Raw genomic sequence first — 25612 nt, forward strand, 5'->3', positions numbered from 1 at the left:
TAAATTACGTTTATTACTGTAAATTCAGCCAAGTTGAACGGTCCACAGTACTTTATTTATAGCTGTAACAGTGTGCTACGATTAGCATTCATAACCAAACAAAGCGTGGGTGACGTTATCATGAATCAACCCTTTACAGTACTCCAAAACAATAGAAAGAGAGGATATACGATTTTCTGTTGAATTCCGTTTAATTTGTAGGAAATGTAGACTGTGACTGCTATTCATAAATGGATGTATTTACATATGAACCATTTTGGGCCTTGATTCTGAACAAACTATTGATTGATGGCCTTTCGTCACTCCTTTGTGGTCTACCTCGGACAGGTCATTATCGTGTTGTTGATATTTCTTCGATGTATTTCGGGTATGTACATGAGTTTCATTGTATTTTGTTCTCAATAATTATAATACATCTCTTTTAATCTCAATCCAGAAATAATGATGATATGATGTCTAATTTGGTATTTTCTATTGATATGTATGACAAAATAGCAAAGGCTGTATGAATTATACTTTCAGACAGAATTAAAGGCAGAACAGTCTTCCAAAGTCTTTCTTTAATATAACTCTAATGACCTTTTTAGTTTTGATTTGCTTATTTGTCATGTCGTTAAACTTTGTTTTTATTTGTCATGTTATGTTTGTTTATCATCCTTTTTTTTCGTTTGTTTGTTTGTTTTTGTTAAGTTTACTTTGATCTGGTAACTTTACCCTCATTGCATCGATATTATCCATGGGATCGTCTGTCTTACTCAATATTCTATCACCTATGGCATGAACCTTCAAAAGATAATACCGGTACTAAATCTTTTTATATCTGCTAATCGTAATAATGATTAAAGGGATTATGTTAAGCATTTCAATTGTTTTATTATAAGAGCCGACTTATTAAATGAATTCCTTTGTTGAGATTTATATAATTTCCTCCTCGATACGTGGTAACTTTTGAAACCTTGGGCTAAGAGTTATGAAGAGACATGATTTGATCCTTTCTGTATGATGACTGATGATATGAAAATATAAACAGGTTACATTTCAAAATGTTTATGCGTGTTTCTAGTTACCCCACCCAGTCAAGAGTTGACAGTTCTTTTGATAGGTGTGCAACGCGGATAAGTATTTAATGTACCTTTATAACCTCTGTATTCTAAGCCATCATCCTAACAGCAATTTTTTTTCCATTATGCAAGTTTTATTCAGCTTAACTTAAAAAATAAGGTGTCAAACCCAATCCCAAACACAAGAAATTGAATATACCTGGACAAAATGATTAATGTCTTGTGAAATAGCTTTGTGTCATAAAACTTTTATAACTATGAATGTACTGCCTATTTTGTTTTATATGGTTTTAGTATTGAGGTGTTTGCCTGTTGACGTTGTTTTATCACACAACATAGATGGAATGTTTCCTTATTTGACACCCCGTCAAAGTTTTCTTTTGCACTTAAATATAAGTCTGTTAAAATATGGTCAATGCATATGTAATGTATTCAACACCCATATCATTCAATAAATGATACATTTTATGTGAAATATGTCAGTCGGTTTCTACTGTATCTGATTCTTCTCAATTCATAACTTTTTACCATAATAGTCAGAATACATTTCTTAATTATCTTTTCTACTTTATACGTTTGATGGGTGGTAATCAAGGGAACCAAGGTTATAGCAGTAATCAAAAGAATGTAATCCAGGAACAAAGACCAGACATGGAAAACAGTTGTGCACAACAAAGAAAAAAAAATAACTAAAGTCATACATACTAAGTAACAAAAACAAATGAGCAACTCGGACTCTACTACAAACTGGGAGCATGGACCAGGTGCACCGGTAGAGTAAGCTTAACATGCGCCGGCTATGATATTTGTCTCCCTTTAGTTCAAAAGACATGAACATAGAAATGGAAATATAAAGGACTAACTAGTTTTGTTATTGTTTTTGTTTCTGTTTTTTTTTTGCTGTTATTGTTGGTGATTTTTTTCTTCACTCGTGCACGGAAAGAAATGATGGGTTAATTTCACCACTAAATTGTTCTTTATTTAAGAATACAAACGTCTCTTATCACTTTTCATTTCCAACATGGTTTTAAACCATCCCACGCATTAAACAGTACAACGTATTATCTCTTCACAAGTAGCCCTTTCTTGACACACAAACTACTATTGTTGAAATAACAAACCATAGAATAAAGTATATGTTAGATTAAATGACCTAAGGATGTATTGTAACAAGTATAATATCCGATGAAAACTATCTCTTCCCTTGCTGGAAGGCCTTTCTTAGGATGTAATTCTTTAGGAGGGGTTAATTTATTATGTACAATTTTATGTTCTCATTTAAGATAGATTCATCTTCAAGTGCACAAATTTTACTGGTCAGTTAAGTTTGAATGATGAATATTCCACAAATAGTCCTGGATTTGATGTAATTGTAGTTCTTTTCTGAATTTTATACTTGCTGTTTTACTGTTTTATTATTAAAACACGTAAGTTTCTTGACTGGGAGTCATGCTTGCTATTTATTCCACGTTCTGTACGTCTTGTTTCCGATCGAACAATAATACCTTACCCAGTTATAATTATAAAGACAGACAATAACGTCTCAAACGAAAGGTCATATTAGTCCAACCCTCTACATAGAGCAAATCAATCACTAAGAAAATATTTGACCTCAACATTTTTTAAACTGGAGAATACAAAACACACACACTATACAAAAATGTTGTATGTTATCCAGACATCTATAGGCTAAATAATCTTATATTACATAACTGCATGTCATATACACACACTTTCTATGTTAAAGATTATGTTTGAACAGTTTATGTCTTAATTTTTGAAATACCACATCTCATTACCTTGAGGGAATAATGAGGTGTGCTAGACCAGTGTTATTAAAGTACAATAGTGGAACTCGATTCTAAAAAAAGTTGAAATATGACAGAAAATGTTAAACAAATGCAAAAGACAAAGGGAATAGGCACATTTTTTTTGCAAAATCTGTTCTCCTTGACATGTTAGGAAATTAAATGCCGATATCCCGGAATCACTGTTCCCTACTTTGTTGGTGTTCACATTGCTGTGTTGCGTCGATAGTCTAAGTTATGCTGTATAGCGCGTTTTTTTCTCATAAAGTTAGATAAATACTTCTTAAATTAAATGTCTCCCTATTCTCTTAAGAACGAGAATTGACACGATTTCGTCATTTTGATTGTATGCGACATGCTGCTCTGTTCAAGGTTCTTTGATGCTAGCATTACATACATGTACTTAAATCAGTTTGAAATTTCGCAAAAAAATGAATTGAAGTTTACGGCATGCTCTTGGTCTTCGTTTTGATATGAAGACTAAGGATATTTCATTACCGGAATGGTTTTCATATACGGGGACACAAGTCAGTTTATTTTGACGTATACCTGGCCAAAACGTCGGCGCCATACTAAATGTAACTGAACTAAAACCCTTCGTTTTGTAAACAAAATGAATAAAACTGAATACGATGGCTACAATTAATGGTATCAGGTGATCAACGGAATAAAAATATTTTTTTGTGGTTTTAACTTTTGAAATGATGAATAATGATTATCACCAATCCGAGATTATATAGATACCATGTCCAACCACAAACCTACACTTAATCATAATGAAAATACATGTACCTACGCCTTTTTTTTAATTCGTCTTATGAAATGGGTTCGTTTTATTTTAAAGGGATTGTCTGTGGGTGCATTTAAAAGAGTTGCATCATTTCATATTTATATTAGATGCAATTTTTTTTAATGTACACTATTAAACATTTATGTCATTATAAGAATGGAGGTAGTGCTTATCGAATAGATGCTATTCTATGCTTAAGGATATATCTACTATGTATCAGTTTGACATTTCAATTACTAAAAAGTTAAAGATGTGATCTCATTTTCAATGGTATTTGACTAAATAATTCAATCTGACTAGCACTAGTCCGTTTCTTGTTTATGTTTTTTTCGAGTTTAATCTTTCCTTTAAAAGTTTCAGATTACTAATGTTGACACAGACTGACATTTATTTCCGTGTCAACTGGGTGGCCTCTTGTTTAATTATTTAATATGTCAAATTCGAAGTTCATGCTTCCTTGTGTTTTCATACAGTGATGTTATATTTTCATGTAATGACACTGGTTTGACCACGTATAGTTTGAGTGTCCATTAGAAGTTTCATGTGTGGAATTGTCGAAATAAAAGAAATCAAATGACCCACAAAGGCAAATAGGTTTAAACAATAAAGCTTTTTTTTTAAATGTCGAATCATTGATTTTAATGAGTCAGCGTCATTCTTATATGGGTTTGTAATTATTCAGAAAGTAATTATCTTATGAATTCTTTGGCATCCTGTGACACTTGTTTTTCTCTTGCATGTACAACTACAGGCTATTGTCGGTCTATACACAGTAAACCCTACATAAAGTATTATTAAATTTATGGAAACATATATGTGTAGACTGCATGCACACCTGGGTCTTTCATTTTAGATTATATGCACTGTTGACAACTATCAGATCTTTTCTAAAGAGAGATTTGGAAGATTTGTTTCTTTACAAAACACAAGCGGAAATGATAATATTTAATTTTTAAATATCCTGTTAACCAGGGTATTATTCGAATTTCAACAAGGTCACTTTGTCTAGTTCTTTTATCCTTGATCCAAAACTTTACCTTTCGACCCAGAAAGTGCCTGAGAACCCATTTTATTTAAATCTAAGTCAAACTAGCGTGCACCGAGTCTAGAAAAGGTTTAATAATACATTCCAAACACACCATCGGCAAAATGGTGTGTCTATGTTGTTGGATTTTTTTTCTGAAGTAATAACAGATAGCAGTCTACCCCAAATCACATGATCGAGAATAAAGACTAACTGTGGTTTTGTTAGCCTGTTTTTATACGACCATAATAAAATTTAATGGTATGGCGCTGTCCGGCGTCCGTAGACATTTTGGTGTCCAGACTATAACTGGAGTATAAGTAAATAGATGTAGCTCTATTTGAAAATGTTAACCATAAAGTGTACATAACAATAGCAAGGCGTGGATTGATAACTTCAATTGAATCGTTACGAATTAAAGACCTTAAAGGGGCAAGAAACAAGCTCATTTTCCGATGTTCAGACAATAACTTGAGTAATATACCGCAAGGTGCCATACCATTAAAGAAAAGCTGGGACTGATTTGTTGGAGATTGGGACTTGAACAGTTAAAGAATCAAAAGCCCAAAAGGAACCAGACACATTAATTTACTGATGTCTAGATGATTACTTGAGTTTACATACATTTATGTGATTCTCTTTGAAATTGTATACCACAAGATTGCAAAATCATCAAAGGAAGGCTGGGGTCATTTTTATGAATTGTGACTTGAATTGTTTTGGAATTAAGGGTGGAGAGGGAACAGAAGCAAGCATTTTCCTATGTATGGATGATAATAATTTGAGTGTAAATATTAGGATCTCTTTGAAATTTTACCGCAAGATGCCATACCGTCACAGAAAAGCTGAGTCTGTGGCTTGAACCGTTTATGTTGATATTCAAACAAGAACTTGAGTAACTGTAAATTTTATCTATTTATAATGTACCACAGGTGTGTTCACCATTAAAGGAAGGCTTTGAATAATTTATATGATTTTGACTGGAATCATTTAGGCGTTATGGCTAAAGAGGCCATTGTGCCTCTGGACAAAATCTATAATTGTCCTCTGTCAAATATTGTTTCACAATCAGAATTCAGAACTGTATCAGGATTCAATGGCGGGCCCACACTTTCCCAACTGGTCATGATTTATATAAGTTCTTTCGAAACTTGTTTCTGATTCCCTGTTGGAATGTAATGTATACTATGGCCAAAATTGAAAATGAGTTTGTTTCTCTTACCCTACCTAATCTTAAAAATTGGCCCTATTCAAAAGATTTTATTGCCATTGACAAGATTTTAAAAAATATTTCCAAGCAACATTTTTCACTTCTTTGATCATGCTTTTTTACAGAATCATATATATATTCCCTACCTACCCACCCAAAGCAAGGGGCTAGGATAGGTATGGGGAATATAACATTTTTTTCAAGTGTAGCCTAATTTGTAGCGCTCATGTAGTCATGGTTCGACTTCTCCTGTCGTAACAAGCTGCGCTCTGCGAAGCACTTTATTCTTACGGGATTTGATTTTGGTAATATTCTTGCGTATATATTAATTACGGCTTATTTTTTTAAAGTAATTTAGCCTTGTTCTTTTTCTCAATTCCTCAGCTATAGCTGCATTGTTCCAAAGTAAATGGTCTGTATAGTCTGTTTAAATAATTTATACCATTATAGGGAGAATCACGGATCATGGCCCAAAAAAACCAGTGAACCCAAATTCGTACGACTTAGGAATTATAAGAATCTGGTTAAAATACTTTTCAACTAAATGGTAATGTCCTCATAAGTTCAATGTGTTATTCCGAGCTTCAGATGAGTTGATGCATGAAGTTTATTTTTTGGAATATTTTATGCCACAAACCGCATTTTAATATCGCCTTGAAATTTCTCTTATACATCCCTATTCTACTCAAATGGTTGTATTGTGTTATAACAGCTGTCGAAATTGAGTTGGGGAATTCGATTATAGACCATTATTACTTTTCTGACCAAATGTCGATTATTTTCAAAGTAAACATAGTTTACTTTATATGTATGCTTCTCCGTTACTAATGAATATAGTATGTCCATTTAGGGGAGCCTGCCTCAAATCAATTTCATGGTTTCATTACTCGATATTCAATGCCGAATTAGTGGAGAGTTATTTTTATATTTCCCACTACTATGGAAAACAAAGTAAATGAATGATTTACTTTTCTGTCGATTATATCTGTTATTTTGTATTGAAAATAGGGAAGTTTAAAATTTCTTGTCAACCGGCATTGTCTACGGATGCGGAATAAATACATGTATGTGATATTGTGACATCTCCTGCTGTTTTCTTTTATGTGTGTGTGTGAATCATACGAGGAAAATTTTTCTTATTGATTCTCATAGCCATTTTATTAAAAAAAATGTTCGAAAAAAAAGAACGTTTTTAGAACGGTTCACGGTTTCAGACTTTTAATTGCACTTATCATGATTGTTCACGGAACAAGAAAGATGTTCTAGTGGTAATAGTGCATTTAAGATAAAGGAGAATGGCGATGAAAGGTCATTGGCCTAAAATTCAACTGAAAATTAATCATGAAATGTTGAATAGTTTAATTGTGAATATGGAGATTTGAATCCATCACAAATGAGAAAACACACAGACTTCTGATAATTCTTGCATTGGAAGGACAACAATTGCTTGAAGTTTACCAATAGTCAGCTTTTTTGTCACTTTCTGGTCATATTTTTTGCAAGGAATGGTGTCCACACCCAAGAAAGAACTTCGTATTTAGTGAATACATTCATTATTACTTAGTTAATCATATGTAAAAAGTTGAAGTTGTTCATTGGGTGTGGACATAGTTTTCTGGATTTAAATATGTAAAAAAAACAAGGAAATTTACATTCTCAACACTTTTTTTAAATGACATATTACATACGATGAGAGAAAACTTTCTGTAGGTTAAAACTGGTCTGGAGCTGGCATGTCAGTTAAATGGTGGTAGTCCTTCCTCGTTTATTTGTTGGATTTCTTGTTTCGTTTTCACTATCAGTTTACTTTTATATTGTTGGGGTGTATAGAGGCAACTATTTCACTGTACCTGTGGATATTGTTGTTTTTGGGCTAGCTGCAGTCTGCACAGTTATGTTAAGGTTTCCTTGTCGGTCATTAACGACCCACAGGTGGCCTTGAGCCGACTTTTTTTTCACCCCGGCCGGTTTGTTGTCTCTTTGACATATTCACCATATCCATTCTACTTCAATTTACTATTTTGGTTATGCAAACATTTTTTTTCGGTCTCCAAAAACACAAAATTTCAGAACTTGATAAGTAGTTATTTAATTATTTCTGTGTTTCATAAAATATAGCGACAGGAAATCTCAAGGTTGAAATGTAGCTCGTTTGCAAAAAGTATCTTTTAGTATTTCATTTAAATCGGATTAAATGTTAAAGAAAATGATGAAATAAAGTTATCCACCAATATCTCGAGGTGTGTCTTGTACAATGTTTGTATCTGATTACCATGCGAGGAGCGACATTTATCTTACATGTTTAACAAGATAAGTCATTTTCCGTCTTCGGGAATATTCAAGAGCTTTTAAATGACAGCATCTTCGAATACTCTTTTTTTTAACGAAGAGTGTAATCAACATAAGAACTATAACAGCACAATGTTGGTACATAATTTACTTGATAGACGTTTGTTCTGAACTCTTTATTAAAATAAGCATTTTATCATTCATGCGATAAAATACAAGACTATGACATCGTATAGCCTTTAATTAGCTGGGGGAGAGGTATTACATTTACCTAAGGCGTACCAGCAGCATAACCAACATTGTACGGTTTTGCGTTGTGTTGATCACTCGTGATTAGATGGTGACGCCCATTGTTTTTAGAAATTTTAATGAGGTTTGAAACAGTAGTATTGGTATTTCGATGTTTCTATTTTATTGCGATTTACTCTGCGTCCATGAGACCTCTTGTTACGCATTGATTAAGAAACTATTGTCGTTAAGACCGAAAGGGTAAACTGTTTGAAACGTCCGAATCTATGGGAATGGCGAAATTTAGAACGAGTTTCTGTCTCCTGACGGTTTATTGACTACTTCCAAAGGTTGAACAGTTAAATATTTTGTGTCCTGTGCTTTTTACAATTTGGTAAATGACACTTTCGAACTTTTTTGGTCTGTTGAAACGATACAGATGTTCCTGTGTACGTTTAGATAGTTATCGACCGGTTTTAACCACATACCATAGATACGAATACAAACCGCTCTGATATCTCGGAAACCTAGGTGATAAGGAACTTGAAATTTAGTACAGTGGTAGAGTTTCACATGCTGAATAAGAATATGCCCAAAAAAATCTTTAAAAAAACGGAAACGAAGAGTTGCCTTTTACCAAGGCAACCGATTCCCCGCCAAAATTTCATGATGCTCCGATTTGTATGATACTTGATTTTTAGAAAGACTGTGACATGCCAAGTTCAAGACGACTCAAAAGTCGCTTTTGCCATTGCGACCGATTTCGATTTTCCCTTAAATTTTAAAATTCTTCGTCCTGGATGAAATTTTGGTTTTTAGATGAAAATGACTCCGAATGAGTCCGAATTTTGAATACATAAAATGCAATATAATTTTTAAAATGCACATTTTACATATGTTATATATAAATTACTGACCTATTTTCAGTCAACACGTTATATATGAATCTGTTTGAGTATATTGACCGGTCCATCTATAGCGTATTGACTTCCTTAAAAGTCCATCGTTAGTAAATATTATGATTCTATATGGTTGTACTGCCTGTCAACTGTGTCTTTGATACTGACAAATAAAACATTAATTTACCGTACTGGCATGCTTCCTATATTTTGTTGTATAGGCATATCAATCAATCAGTCACTATTTCTGACAATGCCACGGGACAATACAGGACTCTTCGGACCTATATCAAAGCCATTACAGGTCAGATGTTAGCCAACGTCGGAAATACTGTTAAATGATTCGGACGCAAGCAAAACTGTTGGTCTTTTTTGTGTTTCTAAAGAGTTTCCATGTGATAACAATCGATTAGTGTACTGTCTATGTTCAGACAATTCTGTGGTTAAAAGAAAAGTTCGCAAAAAAGAATGGATTAACGTGTCCAGGTTAAAGTTTCGTTAGATATACATGTAGCCTGTGTACACTGTTTATAAATCATATTTGTTATTATGCAAGCGAACAACCTTTAAATAATCATTTATTATCAATTACAACATTTTGAATCACGTGCCTAAAATATTTGTACGTTGTTTGCAAATTAATTATAATATTCATTTGATAAAAATATTTATAGTTAACTGTGTGCTAGAGCTGTCTTTTGGGTATTATTTTAATAATTGCTCGAGAGAATTCATTACAAAACTTCTCTTAGCGCTCTAAAAATGGTTTTGAAAGAATGATCGGTTCATATGCTTTAGAGTACACGCCTGTTGCATTTCAGGTTTGGTTTGGGTTCTTGATATGTTATAAAACTTGGGATTGTACGGTTATGGAACTTTAAGTTGGTCAATATATCAACACGACACGAACTGTGATAATAACATCCATTATATAGTTGTTTCAGTCGTGTTGAAAAAGAAATTGCTTTCATCAATTTCTGCGTTTCACACCAAACATGAAAATCTTTTATGTATTCCATGGATATTAATTTATTTTGCAGGTGACTGTGGTCAATGCAAGTCGGGAAAATGTTTATCTACTGGAGAGTGCACTGAATGTCGTAGTGGATGGTGGGGAGTGGCACCATACTGCACTCAAAGATGTAGCTCCAAATGTCCAAACGTCCAAACGTCACCAGGAAGTTTCGATAAAGTGTGTAATATTAAAACTGGAGCTTGTAAAGGCGGATGCACAGATGAAGTTTACGGAGAATTCTGTGACAAAGAGTGCAGCCCGCACTGTGTACTGAAATTAGGTCGCGTATGTGATGTCGAGAATGGAAATTGTGTACATGGCTGTAATGACGGCTACTATGGAGATCAATGTTGTGACAAGTGTAGCGAGGGATGTGTTCCTGTTTTTATTGAGGCTGCAAGTAATTTTATAAACAAATGCGACAAGCAGAATGGAATATGTGAGAAGGGATGTCGAGGTGGGTTCTGCGGACCCAAGTGTGACTTGGCTTGTGGAAGTAATTGCAAACAAACTTATGACAATTTTTATAGAGTAAACACAAGGCGATGTAAATGTTCAAACCGAGAATGTCTGGATGGATGCGAACAAGGTTGGTTCGGCAAAAATTGCGAATGTTTGAGAGACGGTTTAAATTGTGATAATAATGGTTGTAATAAAATAACTCGATTGTGTATTAATTGTATAAGCGGTTGGTTTGGAGATGAATGTGATAAAAAATGTTCAGTTAGCTGTGGAACGCAAGGGTGCAACAGACAAAGTGGAACATGCAAAGATTGTAAAGGAGCTTTTTATGGACCTCAATGTGCATGTACCGGTCATTGCGACTACAGTGATGGTAGTTCTGGGTGTAATTATACAAGAATATGCAAAAATTGCGCGCAAGGCTGGTACGGAAGTAAGTGCCTCTCCAATTGTCCAGAAAATTGTGCTTCTGGGTGCGATCGGAAATCTGGTAAATGCCTTTCTTGCCGGACAGGGTTCTACGGTGATGAATGTGATACAAGATGTCCAATAAATTGCAATCAAACACTTTGCCAGCAGGACACAGGCAACTGTTTGTCTTGCAATACAGGATATCATTCTTTAGATTGCTCTGAACAATGTTCTTCCGGTTGTGACCAAACTGGCTGTCTCATTTCAACTGGGGTGTGCAATAATTGCCGACACGGCTTTACAGGGGAAAAGTGCCGATGCCGTGGTCGTTGTCGTGATTCTGGTAGATGTAACGCTACAACCGGGATATGCTTTGATTGTGAGGCTGGTTATCACGAAACATATTGCGATAAAACATGCCCGAAAAATTGTCAAAATGAAATTTGTGACAGAGAAATGGGTCATTGCAATTCCTGTAATCATGGATTTTATGGATCACGTTGTTTATGTCGAGGCCATTGTAAGTTTGACGATTGTAGCGATAATGGTATATGCAAGGAATGTCAAAACGGCTTTTATGGAGAATATTGCACAGGCACATGTCCGGATAATTGCGATTCCACTGGCTGTGATAGAATAAATGGATACTGTCTCCAATGTAAACCTGGATGGCATGGTCCACAATGCAGTTGTAAAGGCAATTGTTATAGATCTATTTGTGACAAAGATGGTATGTGTCCATCTTGTGAAAGTGGGTGGTATGGGCGCGATTGTTTAAACAAATGTTCGTCTAATTGCGCAAGTCAAGACTGTGAGCAGGTGAGCGGGAAATGCGACAGTTGTAAATCTGGATTTTTCGCTGACCATTGCTTAAGTACTTGCCCTGGTAGTTGTCTGGGTTCAGAGTGCAATCAAACCATGGGAATATGTATTTATGGTTGTACACCAGGTGGTTACGGTGACTTTTGTAATTCTTCATGTCCTCTGCATTGTGACGAGCAAGGCTGTACTAACACAGGCCAGTGTTATGGATGTGATTTGGGGTGGCAGGGCAAGCAGTGTGAATGCAGAGGACATTGTAAAACCATCGGAGATTGTCGACTAGACCTCGATGGAAGGTGAGTGAAATGTAAAAAATAGACTGATAGTACTTTAAATCTCTACTGGAATATCTACTGTTACGAATTTACAGCCCAGGGAGAACACGTCAAAACTAACATCGGGGTACGTAGATCATATGATAGTGGGAGTTGGTCCCCTTGTTATAACCTTTGTATTGTTACTTCGTAAAACGGAAGAAATAAAAATGGCAATATATTTGAAAAGTTTCCTCTGTTCTTGATTCATTCAAGCTACAACACCTTTTATTTTCTTACTAACAGAATCAGAAACTGCGACCAGTTAGCAAAGGCAATTTTACTGTAATGTTTTACAACAAAAACAATAGGAACATAAATCTGTTTTTCCATGAATAACTGTTGTTGGTTCTTAGAAATAGCTCTTCTGAACTCTTCTTATATTACATTCGTATATTTTTCGAAACCAAAAAAGTTGATTTCAAATGCAGTGAAACGTGTGTACATTTTAAATTTTGATACTTAGCCTTACATGATAAAATGATTTTACTATTGCAGGTGCAGTGAATGTAAACTTGGATATTTTGGAGACAACTGTAATGAGACATGCCCAGTCAACTGTAACGGTGGTTGTAGAAGAAAATCTGGACTCTGTATTGAATGCAAAATAGGTTTCTTCGGGGATACATGCACACAGTCTTGTCCAACAAACTGTAACAACAAAGTTTGTGACAAGGCACATGGAACATGTTCCAAATGCGACAAAGGTTGGTACGGATCAACATGCCGTTGTGTTGGACTCTGTGATATGAATGGATGTGATGAAAATGGAATTTGTGCCTCATGCGCCGAAGGTTATTTTGGACGCATGTGTCTTGATACGTGTTCGTCTACTTGTACTCAAAAGGGGTGCAAAAGGGAAAATGGTCATTGTGAAGAATGCCCTATGCTTACTTCAGGTTCCTACTGTAATTGTAGCGGATATTGCCTCGATGGTGATTGTAACTCTTCTGGCATTTGTCGGGAATGTAAATCACTTTGGTATGACCAAAGATGTAATCAGAAATGTCCAAAAAATTGCATAATGCCGGAGTGTGAGAGATTGACTGGCAATTGTATTGGTGGCTGTTTGTCGGGTTATTATGGGAATAAATGTTCATGTCTTGGAAACTGCAAAGATGGGTGTGACAGTAGCGGTAAATGTTTTTCTTGTAAAGATGGTTGGCATGGTAAACTATGCACAGAGAGATGTCCAAATAATTGTAAGTCGTCTTGTGATCGAGAAACTGGGCACTGTGACACGTGTAAAGTTCATTGGTATGGCAGTTCATGCACATGTACGGGACTATGTGGTTCCAGAGGGTGCAATGATAGTGGTGTTTGCTTTTCTTGTGCAGACGGTTATTCAGGTGAAACTTGTCTTGATAAATGCCCAAGTAACTGCAAGGATAATATTTGTCATCGAAATGGTAATTGCTTGAGTTGTAAGGCTGGATGGTTCGGTTATAAATGTGAATGTTCTGGTCATTGTTCTGATAGAGGCTGTAACATGTCTTCAACTATCTGTCATGAATGTAAAATTGGTTACATGGGATCAAAATGTCTGAGTAGGTGCCCAGTAAACTGTGATGAATCTGGTTGCTCGCGGTCTGGTGTATGTCAGTCATGTTTATCAGGGTGGTATGGGGACAAATGCGAATGCTCGGGAAACTGTGGCAATTCAGGTTGTAACGACAGAAGTGTGTGTTACAATTGCGAGGACGGATGGCATGGACAGAAATGTTTGCAGACCTGTCCGTTTAATTGCGATTCTTCTGGATGTAATAGACGCTCTGGGGACTGTCGTCAGTGTGTAAAAAATCGCTCAGGGAACAAATGTCATTGCATTGGTTACTGCGACGAGTCTCTACCTAGCATGTGCTCCAATACAGGAGATTGTTACAACTGTAGCATAGACTATTATGGGGTTAATTGTGATCAGGCATGTTCAAGTGGATGTCATGGTTGTAACCGGAAGTCTGGCGAATGTACGTCGTGCAAGCAAGGACTTTTTGGTGCAGACTGTAACCAGTTGTGTAGCGAAGACTGCAAGAACCTTTTTTGTAATAGAAACAATGGGAAGTGCCTTAAATGTGGCCCTGGACGATACGGTGACTTCTGTGAGAAAAACTGCAGTTCCAATTGTATCGATGGTTACTGTTCACAAAATGGATCTTGTCCCCTTGGATGTAAATCGGGATGGAAAGGAGCAGCATGTACGGATCCAACTGGTATAAGCTTAAAGCTGATTGTTATCATGTCTGTCTGTGGTTTAGTCATATTGGTGCTAGTCCTTGTATTAGTTGCATGTGCTTGCAGGTAAGACCATTTTATAACTCTAGATGAACTTTTAATTACTTTTGTGAATTTTGTATTTCGTAATTTCATAGTCTTACTACAAAATACATTACGATAATAATGCTGAATGCTGATATTCAAAAACCAGACAGTGCTTGAAGCTCGTTCTATCATATTGGTAAAAGTATAAATGTTTTGATTATTTCACGTTACTTTAGGTATCCAGATAGTTTTGGAAAGAGTAAGTTCAACCTTAAGTCTTGAAATGGGATGTGGTTTTATTTCACTTTTTGGTCCAGTTGGCATCTTGTTTCATACAACCGTAGAAGTCACACTGGCGGGGGGTTTAGTTTAATGTATGGTTATATTCGCTACTATTTTATTCATTCCTAAAATGCCGTAATCCGCCTATATGGCTTCATACTTGATATGAAACGAGTGCATTGGGTTTAAACTTCTGACACTGTGCATGTCTATTACTAACAAACTAAAGCTAGGGATGTATAAAGGGATTTTAAAAATATGAAAATCATTTGCGTTATTTAGAAAGTGTCTGTTAGATTTCTATAATTTCGTATCGGACTGAAATGTAACTGGTTGATACAATGATTTGCGGAAAGGGGACAATCAAGAGCTTATTTTCTTTATTGAAGACATACTTGTAAAACAGTGTAATGAACATAGATGCATTTTGGGAAATTATGATAGATGACTTTCTTAAGGGATCGCCGTACCTTTGATCCGCCTATGTACAGGACTAATTTCATTAGATTTCCGTTTTTTTTATCATCTAAATTTTATATTTACTTTTTTTTCGGGGTCAGTATTTGATATTTTGTTTTTGCTCCACTCTCATGACACTAACTTTTTTCAGCAAAGGGCGATCTCCAAAGGACGGAAAAGGACAGTACAAGTCAACAAACACACCTTTGAGAAAATGGGGCACTATAGTGAGAACACATGTACCGAATATGTACCATCCAGCCCGAGAAAGGGAGATCAATAATGGTGACGTAACAGGTAAGTCGGATGATAATGTGTCGTATACCAACGCCTGTCTGTCTGTACTACTCGCCCCTCGTCTTGCTGTAACTCAATCGTTTTGGAAAGTTTGTTTGGATGGACGGACATTTTGTTACCTGTTTTATAAAAAATTGCGTTCGTATATTGGTATGGCGCTGTAGACACTTGGTTTTCGTGCTATAGATTGAGTAGTAGTTGGTCGATCAGATAACTTTATTTTTTTTTAATTATAATAAGGTTACAACCACAAAAGGAAGGTTGGTATTGATTTTAGGGGTTATACTAAGCCCCAACTGTTTTAAAATTAGGGGCAAAAAGGGGCCTAAAACAAGCATTTCAACTATATAACTCAAAGTAAAAGCTTAGGAATATCTATGATATTGTTCCACAATATTCTATACCTTAATGGTCAAACTTGGATTGATTTTAGAGATAAGGGGGGGCACAAACATTTTCCTGATGTCCAGGCAATAACTTTACTATTATTTATTTTTTGTCCTATTTTTTATTTTTTTTTATTGTATACCTTTTGGAATTCTGTGCCTACATTTTTCAATCAGATTTCAGATACCTCTACAGTATTTGAGTTATAAGGGGTCTAAGGGCCACACCCCTTTAAATCAACTTTTTATATTTTTGATCCGATTTTGGCATTTGTTATTGGATTCCTTATGAAAATCCCTGCCTGCATTTTTCAATGAGATTTCCGATATCTTTAAGGTTATAAGGGGTCAAAGGGGCCACACCCCTAAAAAATCTACTTTTTATTTTTTAAGTTTCAAGTTTTGTGCTATATTTGTGCTGTAAACCAGTTATTGTGTCCATAATGAATTGTAAGTTCAGATGCTTATGTGTGTCAAAAATTAATATTGTGTCCACATTTGCCCCAACTGTTCAAGATTCGACTCTGCGACCGTATCGTGCTGCGCTCTGCAAAGCTTTTTATTTGTTTCTGGGGCGGAGAAATTTTTAGTTATTTTACTGTAACACCATTCAAACATGTTTTCTATTTGTTTTTGTTTAAAAATACCGTGGATAATAAATTATATATAGATTTATCTTGTTTAATGTAAGCCGCTGTGTCAATATAGTGAGGGAGACGATATCACGGAAAACAGTACTTGAGATTTAATATTTATATAAAGAAAACACGGAAATCATACGGTTTCTAAGTATATAACAAAATGACTCAAACTGCCCGTTTGAAATAACCTACTCAATGGATTAAGCTTTTGTGTGGTAAAAAAATATGTCCACACAAATATTAACTAACCAGACTGAATATTGCATACTACTGATGAAAAAAAAAACATATTCCACAATCGTATTTTTCATATTGTGTCCTCACTCATAAAAATGGCCTATTCTTATTTACTTGTCTGTCTGTTAGTTCAAAAGATCTGGTCACAATTCTTGTCTGATTGTGAGTTCTTGATGGAGACGAAGTACACGGCTTAAACAAAAACTACTTGATCAATGATATGTTATCCACAGATTTAGTTTTAAAGTTCAACTGTCATCACAATGACCTGATCGACTGATATGAAATGTCCGTTTCCAATATAAGCAGCCACTGCCATTATACAGACGATATCCTCACCTAACAGATCACCCACGTTTATCTCCGGATTTCAGTGAGGTTTTGTGTACATTTTGTAATGATTTTTTTTATCATTTAATTCAATTGATTGTGTGTTTTGTTTTGCTTTTTTTTTGTTTTTTTTGTTTTTTGTTTTTTACCACATTTTTTGCGGTCGTATTTTGTTATGATGTCGTCGTTGTTATTTTTGTTAGTTTCCGTGCGATAACATTACTAATAGTTGTAGTGAACCAAATGCCATGAAATTTTGATATATGTTTACTTGCTACTAGAGGTAGCTTGCAAATGTTAATAGTGATCACTGGCTCCCAATGTTCTATAACAAAGTGACCAAAAGGGGTAAAATAGATGTTTATTTAAAATTTAGGTAGTTTTTTTTCTCATTCAATTCTGACTATTCTCTTTTAATTTGTTTCTTAATTTAAAAAAAAAAACTATGTTTAGAATACTTATCAGATTTAAAATAGCATTTAGCATTTCAGTCTATAAGGAGCCAAAGTGGGGTCACACCCTAAAAATTCTTAGAAAATTTGGAATTATTATTATTATTATTATTATTTATTCCTAATGAAAATCCCTGCCTGCAGATTTCAGTTTGATATCACTTGCGGTTTTTGAGTTATAGGAGGCGAAGGGCTACACTCTGCAAAATGGACTTTTTCATTTCATGTCTTATTTAGAATTTGTTTTCATTAGATTCCTTCTGGAAGTCGATACTTGCATTCTTCAATCAGTTTTTGACTATTTCCAATCGTTTTTTAGTAACTAGGCTAGGGGTCAAAGGGTCCAAAACCGTCGTATTTTCAAGACTTTTTTATATTTATCATCTGATTTTAAATACTGAAACTGAACTTTTTACTTAAATTGAATTTCAAAATATTTAGTCATGTTAGATCCAAACCAGTTGTGTCCACAATGAACTGTAAGTCCCAATGTTAAAGTGTGTCTTCACTTACCCCAAATGAAAATAGTTCAACTGCTTGCGGTCGTATCATGCTGTGCTCGGCGAAGCTTCATACTTTTTTCATTTGTCATAGTTGCGGTATACTTGGTACATCATCTACAATCTGTAGTTGGTCATATTTTACTTTGAGTTCTGTATTCTCAAATCTGATCTAATATTTGTTTTCACTTTTACAGATAGGTATTTAGACACTGAGATGTGAGCTGCAGAAATCTTCATATTGACAAGCCAATGATTTTAAAGTGCAATACTACATACGAGATCCACTGTATTTATTCGTGCCAAAACATTATTTCTAGTCACACGTTCTATGTAGTGCTATATTTAATATACTCATCGGCTACTAAATCATTATCAATATGTTGCATTTATGATATTACTTTTTTCCAGTTATGATATTGCATTTGTATTTGATCATATGATGTTGTTTTATATTGCAAAGCAATTAAGTGTGTATATGTATATATGATTAACGTGTGTTGTGCGTATATGATTAACGTGTGTTAGTATGTGTTTGTGCGTTTTTTTTTCAACCTTAATTGTGCAAGAAACTCTTTTAAAGTCTGTTTCATTTGCCTTAAGCCTGTATGCAAGTTTTGATTGAATAATTGAATTAGTTGAAACTTTACTTTGAGTACTTTAATTGCTAGTGTATATATTTCATGCTATAGACGGTTTTTATTTGAGCATTACACGAGATTTATTGTGTTCATGTACACATTTTTTTTACTTTTTTTCTCAATGTATGAGCGAATCTTCACTTAGAGGTATTCTAAGTTTTAATTCTTCTATTGTGTGAGGATGAATGTGGGATGTATTTAGTTGCTTTCTTACATGTGATACATGTATTTATTTTGAATTCATTAATTAAAATACTTATAACAAAATAAAAAAAGAAAAGAAGTGTTGCGTTGATTTGCTGTTTGGACTGTGTTGCTAAATTTTACTTTTTAAAGTCTGTACTTTTATGTTATTCTTATAAAAAATGTCTTGCTCGTTTTAATTTATTTCATACATAGAGTAGGAAAGGTTGGATAGGCCCTGACATGGTCCTTGAGACTTGCTACAAGTCTCTCTGTATTAATATTTTACAAAAATGTATATATCTACAATGGAAACTTTTCATCATCCATATCTGCACTGCAGATGATTAGTGAATTGATATTTGATAGCAATGATTACTAAATATTTCATATCATTTCAGTACTAAAATCTAAAATTATTTTTTCCTAATATACAACTTAAAAGAATACATTTACTGTATAGATACTTGTTGGATATATAATGTTTCTTCAATGAAACAACATTTATAAATATTTCATCTCAGTACTTAAACATGTATTTTACCTAATGTACCATTTTTAAATATAATTTCTTTTAAATCTGCAACAGAAGATCGGTTTTTTTTTTTGTAAACTAGGTCAAGAAACAGGATTTATCTTTTTCTTTACTGTTACTATTGATGGACTTCAATAAAATACACAGGATTGTCTCTCTTTTACCACATAAAAACTCGTAGTTTTCTCTCTGTTTTCCTTTAGGATCTGTAGTTAATAGGTGTTTACCTTGCAAGATATACATTTCATTACCATATGACAAGTGTTTAATATATTAGGGCAGATCCAGGTTTTTTTTTATTCATTGTTCATTCTCATTGTTTATAGGAAGGTAAAAACGTGACAAAAAATAAAACCAAGATAAAACTCATATTAAACAAAAATTTGGTGGACTGGTACGTACTTTGTGTGATCTCTAACTCGAAAAGTATAGACCCAATATTATTCGAACTTAGCACTTTTGAACACGTGTACCTCCTATCATAGGCAGGTTTGACAAACGTTTTACATCTTTGTTTAACCTTGCTTTTCAGTAGTATATGCTATCACCAGTACGTACTCTATTCAACTTTGCACGGTGTTCATGCATACATGTAATATGTGCTGACAAGCATATGATGGGGACACTAGTCCGAGCATGTAATGGGTTTTGTTTTAAGGGGACATGAATTGTGTAGACTGACCTATGAATAAGTACAAAATCAGGTAAAATAACGAAAATTGTAAAAGCCTTGTTGCATATAATTTTTATCATTGATTTTACTGCTTTGAAACAAGGCTTATTGTCACCAATAAAAGGTATATAGTTTACTTTCAATTTTAATAAATTTGTTTCTTCTGTGTATATAACTTACGGAAATCAAAGTACGCATGCAGTATGACAAGTAATATGGACGAGAAACGTTTACATTCTCACAACAGAATTTCAATAGCGGAGTAGGCAAAATCTTCGTAAAAATGTAAGAGTTGACATATATCCGCAAGTAGTTTACCTGATTAAATATCTTGTTCAGAAAGTACACTGCTTCGATTTATAAAATAATCAATATCAGTTCCAAACAAAGAAAGGCAGTGCTAAAGATATGGTTATCTGTGTCGGTTGCAAAACTGTCATTGTTACATACTTTTGGTGCATTCGGTTTCAACATTCTTTTCAAATCTCAAATCTCGCGATTTCTGTTTGTGAATTACGACCTTCGTCTTTTTCCTGTCTTAAGATGGTCTACGGACTGGTCCAGATTTTTCTACACTGTTTGATTAGTTTATTTTTGTCAATTTTTGTCTTACTCTATTACATTACCTCAGTCTACAGCTTCTCGTTTGATAGTTCGGTTTAAGCGTCCTGGTATTGTTTTAAAAGATTTCTTTTTTTACCTCATGACTTAATGAGATAAGTCTGTGACCTTTCCTTATTTTAATGTGACCGCTTTCATTGAGACAAACGACCTCATCTCTTATAGGCATTGCCATCTTTCAACGGACTTGACCTTCAGCGAGCGGCACGGCCTGCTCACCCTTCCGGAGCACCGGAGTTCACCTTAGTTTAGTCGGGTTCATGCTGTGCGTTTTTCTTCATGTACATATACTGTCAAGTTGTGTTGAGTAGTGCGACTAGTTATTTTGACTGTTGTTCCCGGTATTGTTTTGATACGAATAGACTTCTGCGACTAACCAATGTCAAACCACATTCAGATCCGAAACTAGTTTTGTTGGTAAAACTAGGTTTGTGCAGCAATTAAAAGCGGACATTGTAATCTCCGTGGAAACAGCACGAATGATATTTTGAAACATCTGATTTTAGAATGACTTGAGAAACTAAATGTTACGCCATTGTTTATGCGCTTAATGTAACGGAGTCTGTAAATATTTTAACAAAGTAGTGACGATATCATGATCTCGATTCTGGATGGAATTACTGTCTTCATCAGGTCTTTGTACTCAAGATACTTTGAGACGGTCCTTTTAAATTACAAGTATAAATTCGGTTAAGCTTTTGTGTGTTCTTTGACTGATATAGCTGCTTATTTGTATTATGTTAATTTGTTATTGATGTGTAACTGTATAATATACATGTATATTAATTGATTTATTTAAATCTTCAACCTTGGAGGAAATAAAGAAAATCAATCAATCATGCATAAACTTGTAAAAAGTTTAAAAGATCTACCCCATTTTCTGAGAAGAGAAAAACTGAAATCCAATTCTCTGTCCAGAAGTGCATTTTTCTTCTAGACTAGTACAGTATTGGTGTGATTCACCACAATGCTAGCGGCCTAGGACGACATGTTTCTTTACTCCAGGCTAGGTCTACAAGTGTCAGTCCAACTAATTAATTCCTGGAATATTTGAACGTATATGACATTTTGGAGTTCACTACATAGTGGTACGAAAAGACATGATATATAGGTTTGCTCTTGTTCTGAACACGTTCAACTTTCATGAAGTACATGTACAAATTGTACTCCAAGAACTCCAATTTGGTTTTCATTAGAGGAAGATCACTCGATGTTTACAAAAACAAAGAACTATCGTCTTACGTGATTTAAGGTTGCATAGTCATATATGTGCTTTTTTGTTGTTGCTTTGGTTCCTGTTAATAGGTACTCCTTGACTTGTACACATGTACACTACAACGAGAAATATCGCAAAAATACTTATCCGGTATATGTTACATTGTATTTAGTCTCTCTCAATTTTGATCGCGGCATTCACAGATTGTCAAGTTCAAAATATAAATCCATAATTAGACCATGGATACTTTGATATTTTGTCAAGATTAATTCAGATCCAAACATTTTGACAATATGAAACAGTACTGTGTAATGGATGCATATTTTATGTTGGCCCTTTTTGCGTTTCGAAATGTGGGTGGTCTTCTTCATAATCCTTCGACAGGGCCATTATTGAACGCGGGATCAAGCCAATACGTCAAATCATCAAGGTTCATCAAAGAAATGACGGCCCTTCGTCACTTTATGGACCAGAGTTCATCAGTAATCGCTTCTCAATTAAAATAATATATCATACTTGAAGATAAACTTGCATCACTTGACAAAAAAAAGCTACCAGAGTATAATAGCTAATTATAGTCGTATAGTTCGTGAGAACCAGGAGCTTAAGAACAGAATTTCCACTCTGGAAACTAGGACAGTGACTTTCAACAAGAATCTTCAAGTCCTGTACAAACTTGGGGAAATAAGGCAGTTAGTGGAATTCAACAGATTGCAAAAGATTGTTCAGAATATATCATCTGTGACTCAATCTTTAGCACTGAGTGAAAGTGCTCGTAAGCACGATTTCATTGCCATGTACAACCAATCTACAACTGCAGATTGATCATTACAAAGTCAGATTTCTGGAATCACCAACAAGCTTAAAGGTATAAAAATAATTAACATGTTAGTTTAACTGCCCCAGTAATACTCGTGTAAACAATCATATTTTAGAAGGAAAAAAAACGGGTTTAGTATTTATTTGGTCTTGTGAATACTTTGTTTAGATTGTGATCTTTCTTCTGAGACGCTTGTGTTCGAATGTGACTGAAAGTTTTTTCGTTTCCGTTGTTTCACTGTCATAAAGAAGTACTGATATTGCGTTGCATTTTTTTTTCTAAAATCTGACAACGAAAATCGCCACAAGTCATCAAAAGAACCCCAGAAGTATCAGTTGGAATGATACTAAACATGACATACTAAATAAGTTATTTTCATGCGCATAATGCATAAAGCAGAAGCATATATAGGGTTTTGACATTGAAAAATATGTCAATTTGAATGATTTTTCGTTGAGTTAAAGGTACATTTTGTTCATTTTACCCCAAAACCCTAAATGTTACCGCAGCTTTCTTGATACCATTTTAATGCTGAAACATGAGCTACCTATATGTAGTTAGTTTCTATACACCTGCTGTCCCAGGAGACTTAGATTCTCGAACATCTGAGTTACAAAAATCTTGGCTTTTTGACCCAGTGTGGTACAAATATAGACTTATATTGAAAAAGAATCCGAGAATATGGCGATAAATTGAATCGGAAATGGGAGGTATACAGGTACATTTGTACCTAAAAATCACCATGAAGTTGATGAGTGGGGTGCAACCAGTCCATGAACTATATTACCAAAGATAACTAAAATATGCATTATGATGTATGATTATATGTGACCAATGGCAAAGGAATGAGCAGGAATAAATCCAATTTTTAATACTGTATGCAGACATGTATAAAATCATAGTTGAATTGCAAACTGAAACCGACATATGTTTGGTATCTTTTAAAGTGTAAATTATTTATAGGGCCAATTTTACCCTTTGTTTTTATCCACGCAGAATTCTGTTCTTACTTTATTTGCCGAAAAACTAGGGTATCTAACTTTAGTTAGTTGTACACATGTGAATCAGATAGAGGAATACTTACTCAAATACATTTGCACATGTGCTAAAGTAAATTTGTACTTGGTTCAGTTGGTTCACTTTGACGAATTTCCACCCGTGCACGCGAGAAAGGGTTCAATACTACTAAGGAGGTGGTGCAAGGTATAATCACGCACCGTTTATTGATAATTAACTACATACATAATACATAATAGTTGTAATTATTTTGTTTTCCTTTTCTTTTAAGAATGTGGGAAGCAGTTAAACAAAACAGAATACGCTTTCACTGCATATCGAAGCACGTCACAAGATATAAGTGGCAGAAAAATCGTAATATTCGACAAGATATGGACCAACAAACGAAACGCACATGATCCAAACACTGGAGTATTTACTGCAAAAATCTGGGTCTATATCATTTCACCGCGGTTGGCTTGACTGTTCACGATGCGGACTTATATTTGCATTTGTGGCACAATTATCTAAAAACAGCTTGGGCTTATGTAACTGATGGTGGCTACAAGATGATAAATTTCAATGTTGTTTTCGAACTAAATATTAATGATCGTGTGTATGTTAGATGCACAAGATCTAATTCTCAATCCATTTATAGCGATGAAGATAACTTCAACACATTTTCTGGAAATTTAATTTTATAATATAATCGAGGGCTTGGAAAAAGCTTAGCGAATAAATACTTCCCTTTTCAATGAAGACCTAGTCTCGACAAGACATTTAATTTCTGCATTATTCTATCCATTTGTATTTTTTTTTTGGAAATCTTAAAATTAAAAGGCATATGACCAAAACATTTTGTCGATAAACAATGTTATAATACGTCTTAACATCGAGGACACTGGTTCTGGAACAAATTGAGAAAATAACACTTTGAAAAAATCAGATTATTTTCCAGTACTGATATCTTTTAGTTGAGTTAAAAGACGAGAAATTATGGAGAACAGCGAGATAACCAAGATTAGATAGGTCCTTACACGAGTCTCTAGATCTGTGATTTCTTAACGAGTGTGGAGAAATTCGAAATCTTCTTCCGCAAGAATGAAACGCAGCGGAACGAGTGAGTAAAACGACGGCAAATTTTTCTCAGGAGAGACTTTTTTTTTAATGAAAATAGAAAATTCTTCTTTAATTTTTACGACACTAATTTGAATGTAAGATAATGTTCAGTGCATGATTTCTGAAAAAAAACTTTTCATGTACTAACCAATGAAATAAAAAGGTTTTCCCACGGGTATTCGCGCCGGTCCCAACTGCCCGATCATTAGTGTACGGTCCCTGAGATACCTATTCTACAAGTTTAATGCAAAACATGTGTATAAAGTACTATTAGTTTATATTTGTTTACCCGAGAATGCATTTTTGAAAAAAAAAATTAACCTCGGTTCCGTACAGAATGGTCCGTACCACGGTCATATATTCGAACGTTCGTATTTTAAAATATGTCCATGGCGATAGTTCATGTTTCTGTGATTGCTATTATATGCAAAGAGTGATAACTCTATTTGTTTCAACCGTATCAGTAATTTCTTCGACAGCCACAGTTTCCGTTTCGGACTTGATTTTGGCGGGTAGGTATGCCTTTAAATAAATAACCCTATTTAAGCCCATAATTCCTGACAAGTGTTATAATGATAAAATGCATTTTTTCTTCATATTTTCAATAAATAGGCCTAGAAACTGACAAAGAC

At 34.5% G+C, this 25612-nt stretch overlaps 1 protein-coding gene across 1 annotated transcript; it reads left to right on the forward strand.

Moving 5' to 3' along the window:
* Positions 1-62: 62 nt before the first annotated feature.
* On the forward strand, positions 63-19101 carry LOC148629731 (uncharacterized). The gene is made up of 5 exons (XM_088556221.1): positions 63-367; positions 10350-12315; positions 12832-14631; positions 15485-15630; positions 18374-19101. Exons 1-5 carry the CDS (start codon positions 289-291, stop codon positions 18397-18399), a joined length of 4017 nt encoding a protein of 1338 aa, XP_088412347.1. The 5' UTR covers positions 63-288; the 3' UTR covers positions 18400-19101.
* Positions 19102-25612: the final 6511 nt, after the last annotated feature.

Source organism: Perna viridis, chromosome 1 (assembly GCF_037379345.1).
Source record: "Perna viridis isolate PV_CMFRI_1.1 ecotype Kerala chromosome 1, ASM3737934v1, whole genome shotgun sequence".
Classification (NCBI taxonomy): Eukaryota; Metazoa; Mollusca; class Bivalvia; order Mytilida; family Mytilidae; genus Perna; species Perna viridis.

Excerpts from the sequence above, each read along its gene's own strand:
- LOC148629731 (XM_088556221.1), top strand. The coding sequence starts at position 289 with ATGGCCTTTCGTCACTCCTTTGTGGTCTACCTCGGACAGGTCATTATC. Across the intron at positions 368-10,349 it reads ATTTCTTCGATGTATTTCGG|GTGACTGTGGTCAATGCAAG; the intron begins GTATGTACATGA and ends TTTATTTTGCAG. Across the intron at positions 14,632-15,484 it reads TTAGTTGCATGTGCTTGCAG|CAAAGGGCGATCTCCAAAGG; the intron begins GTAAGACCATTT and ends AACTTTTTTCAG.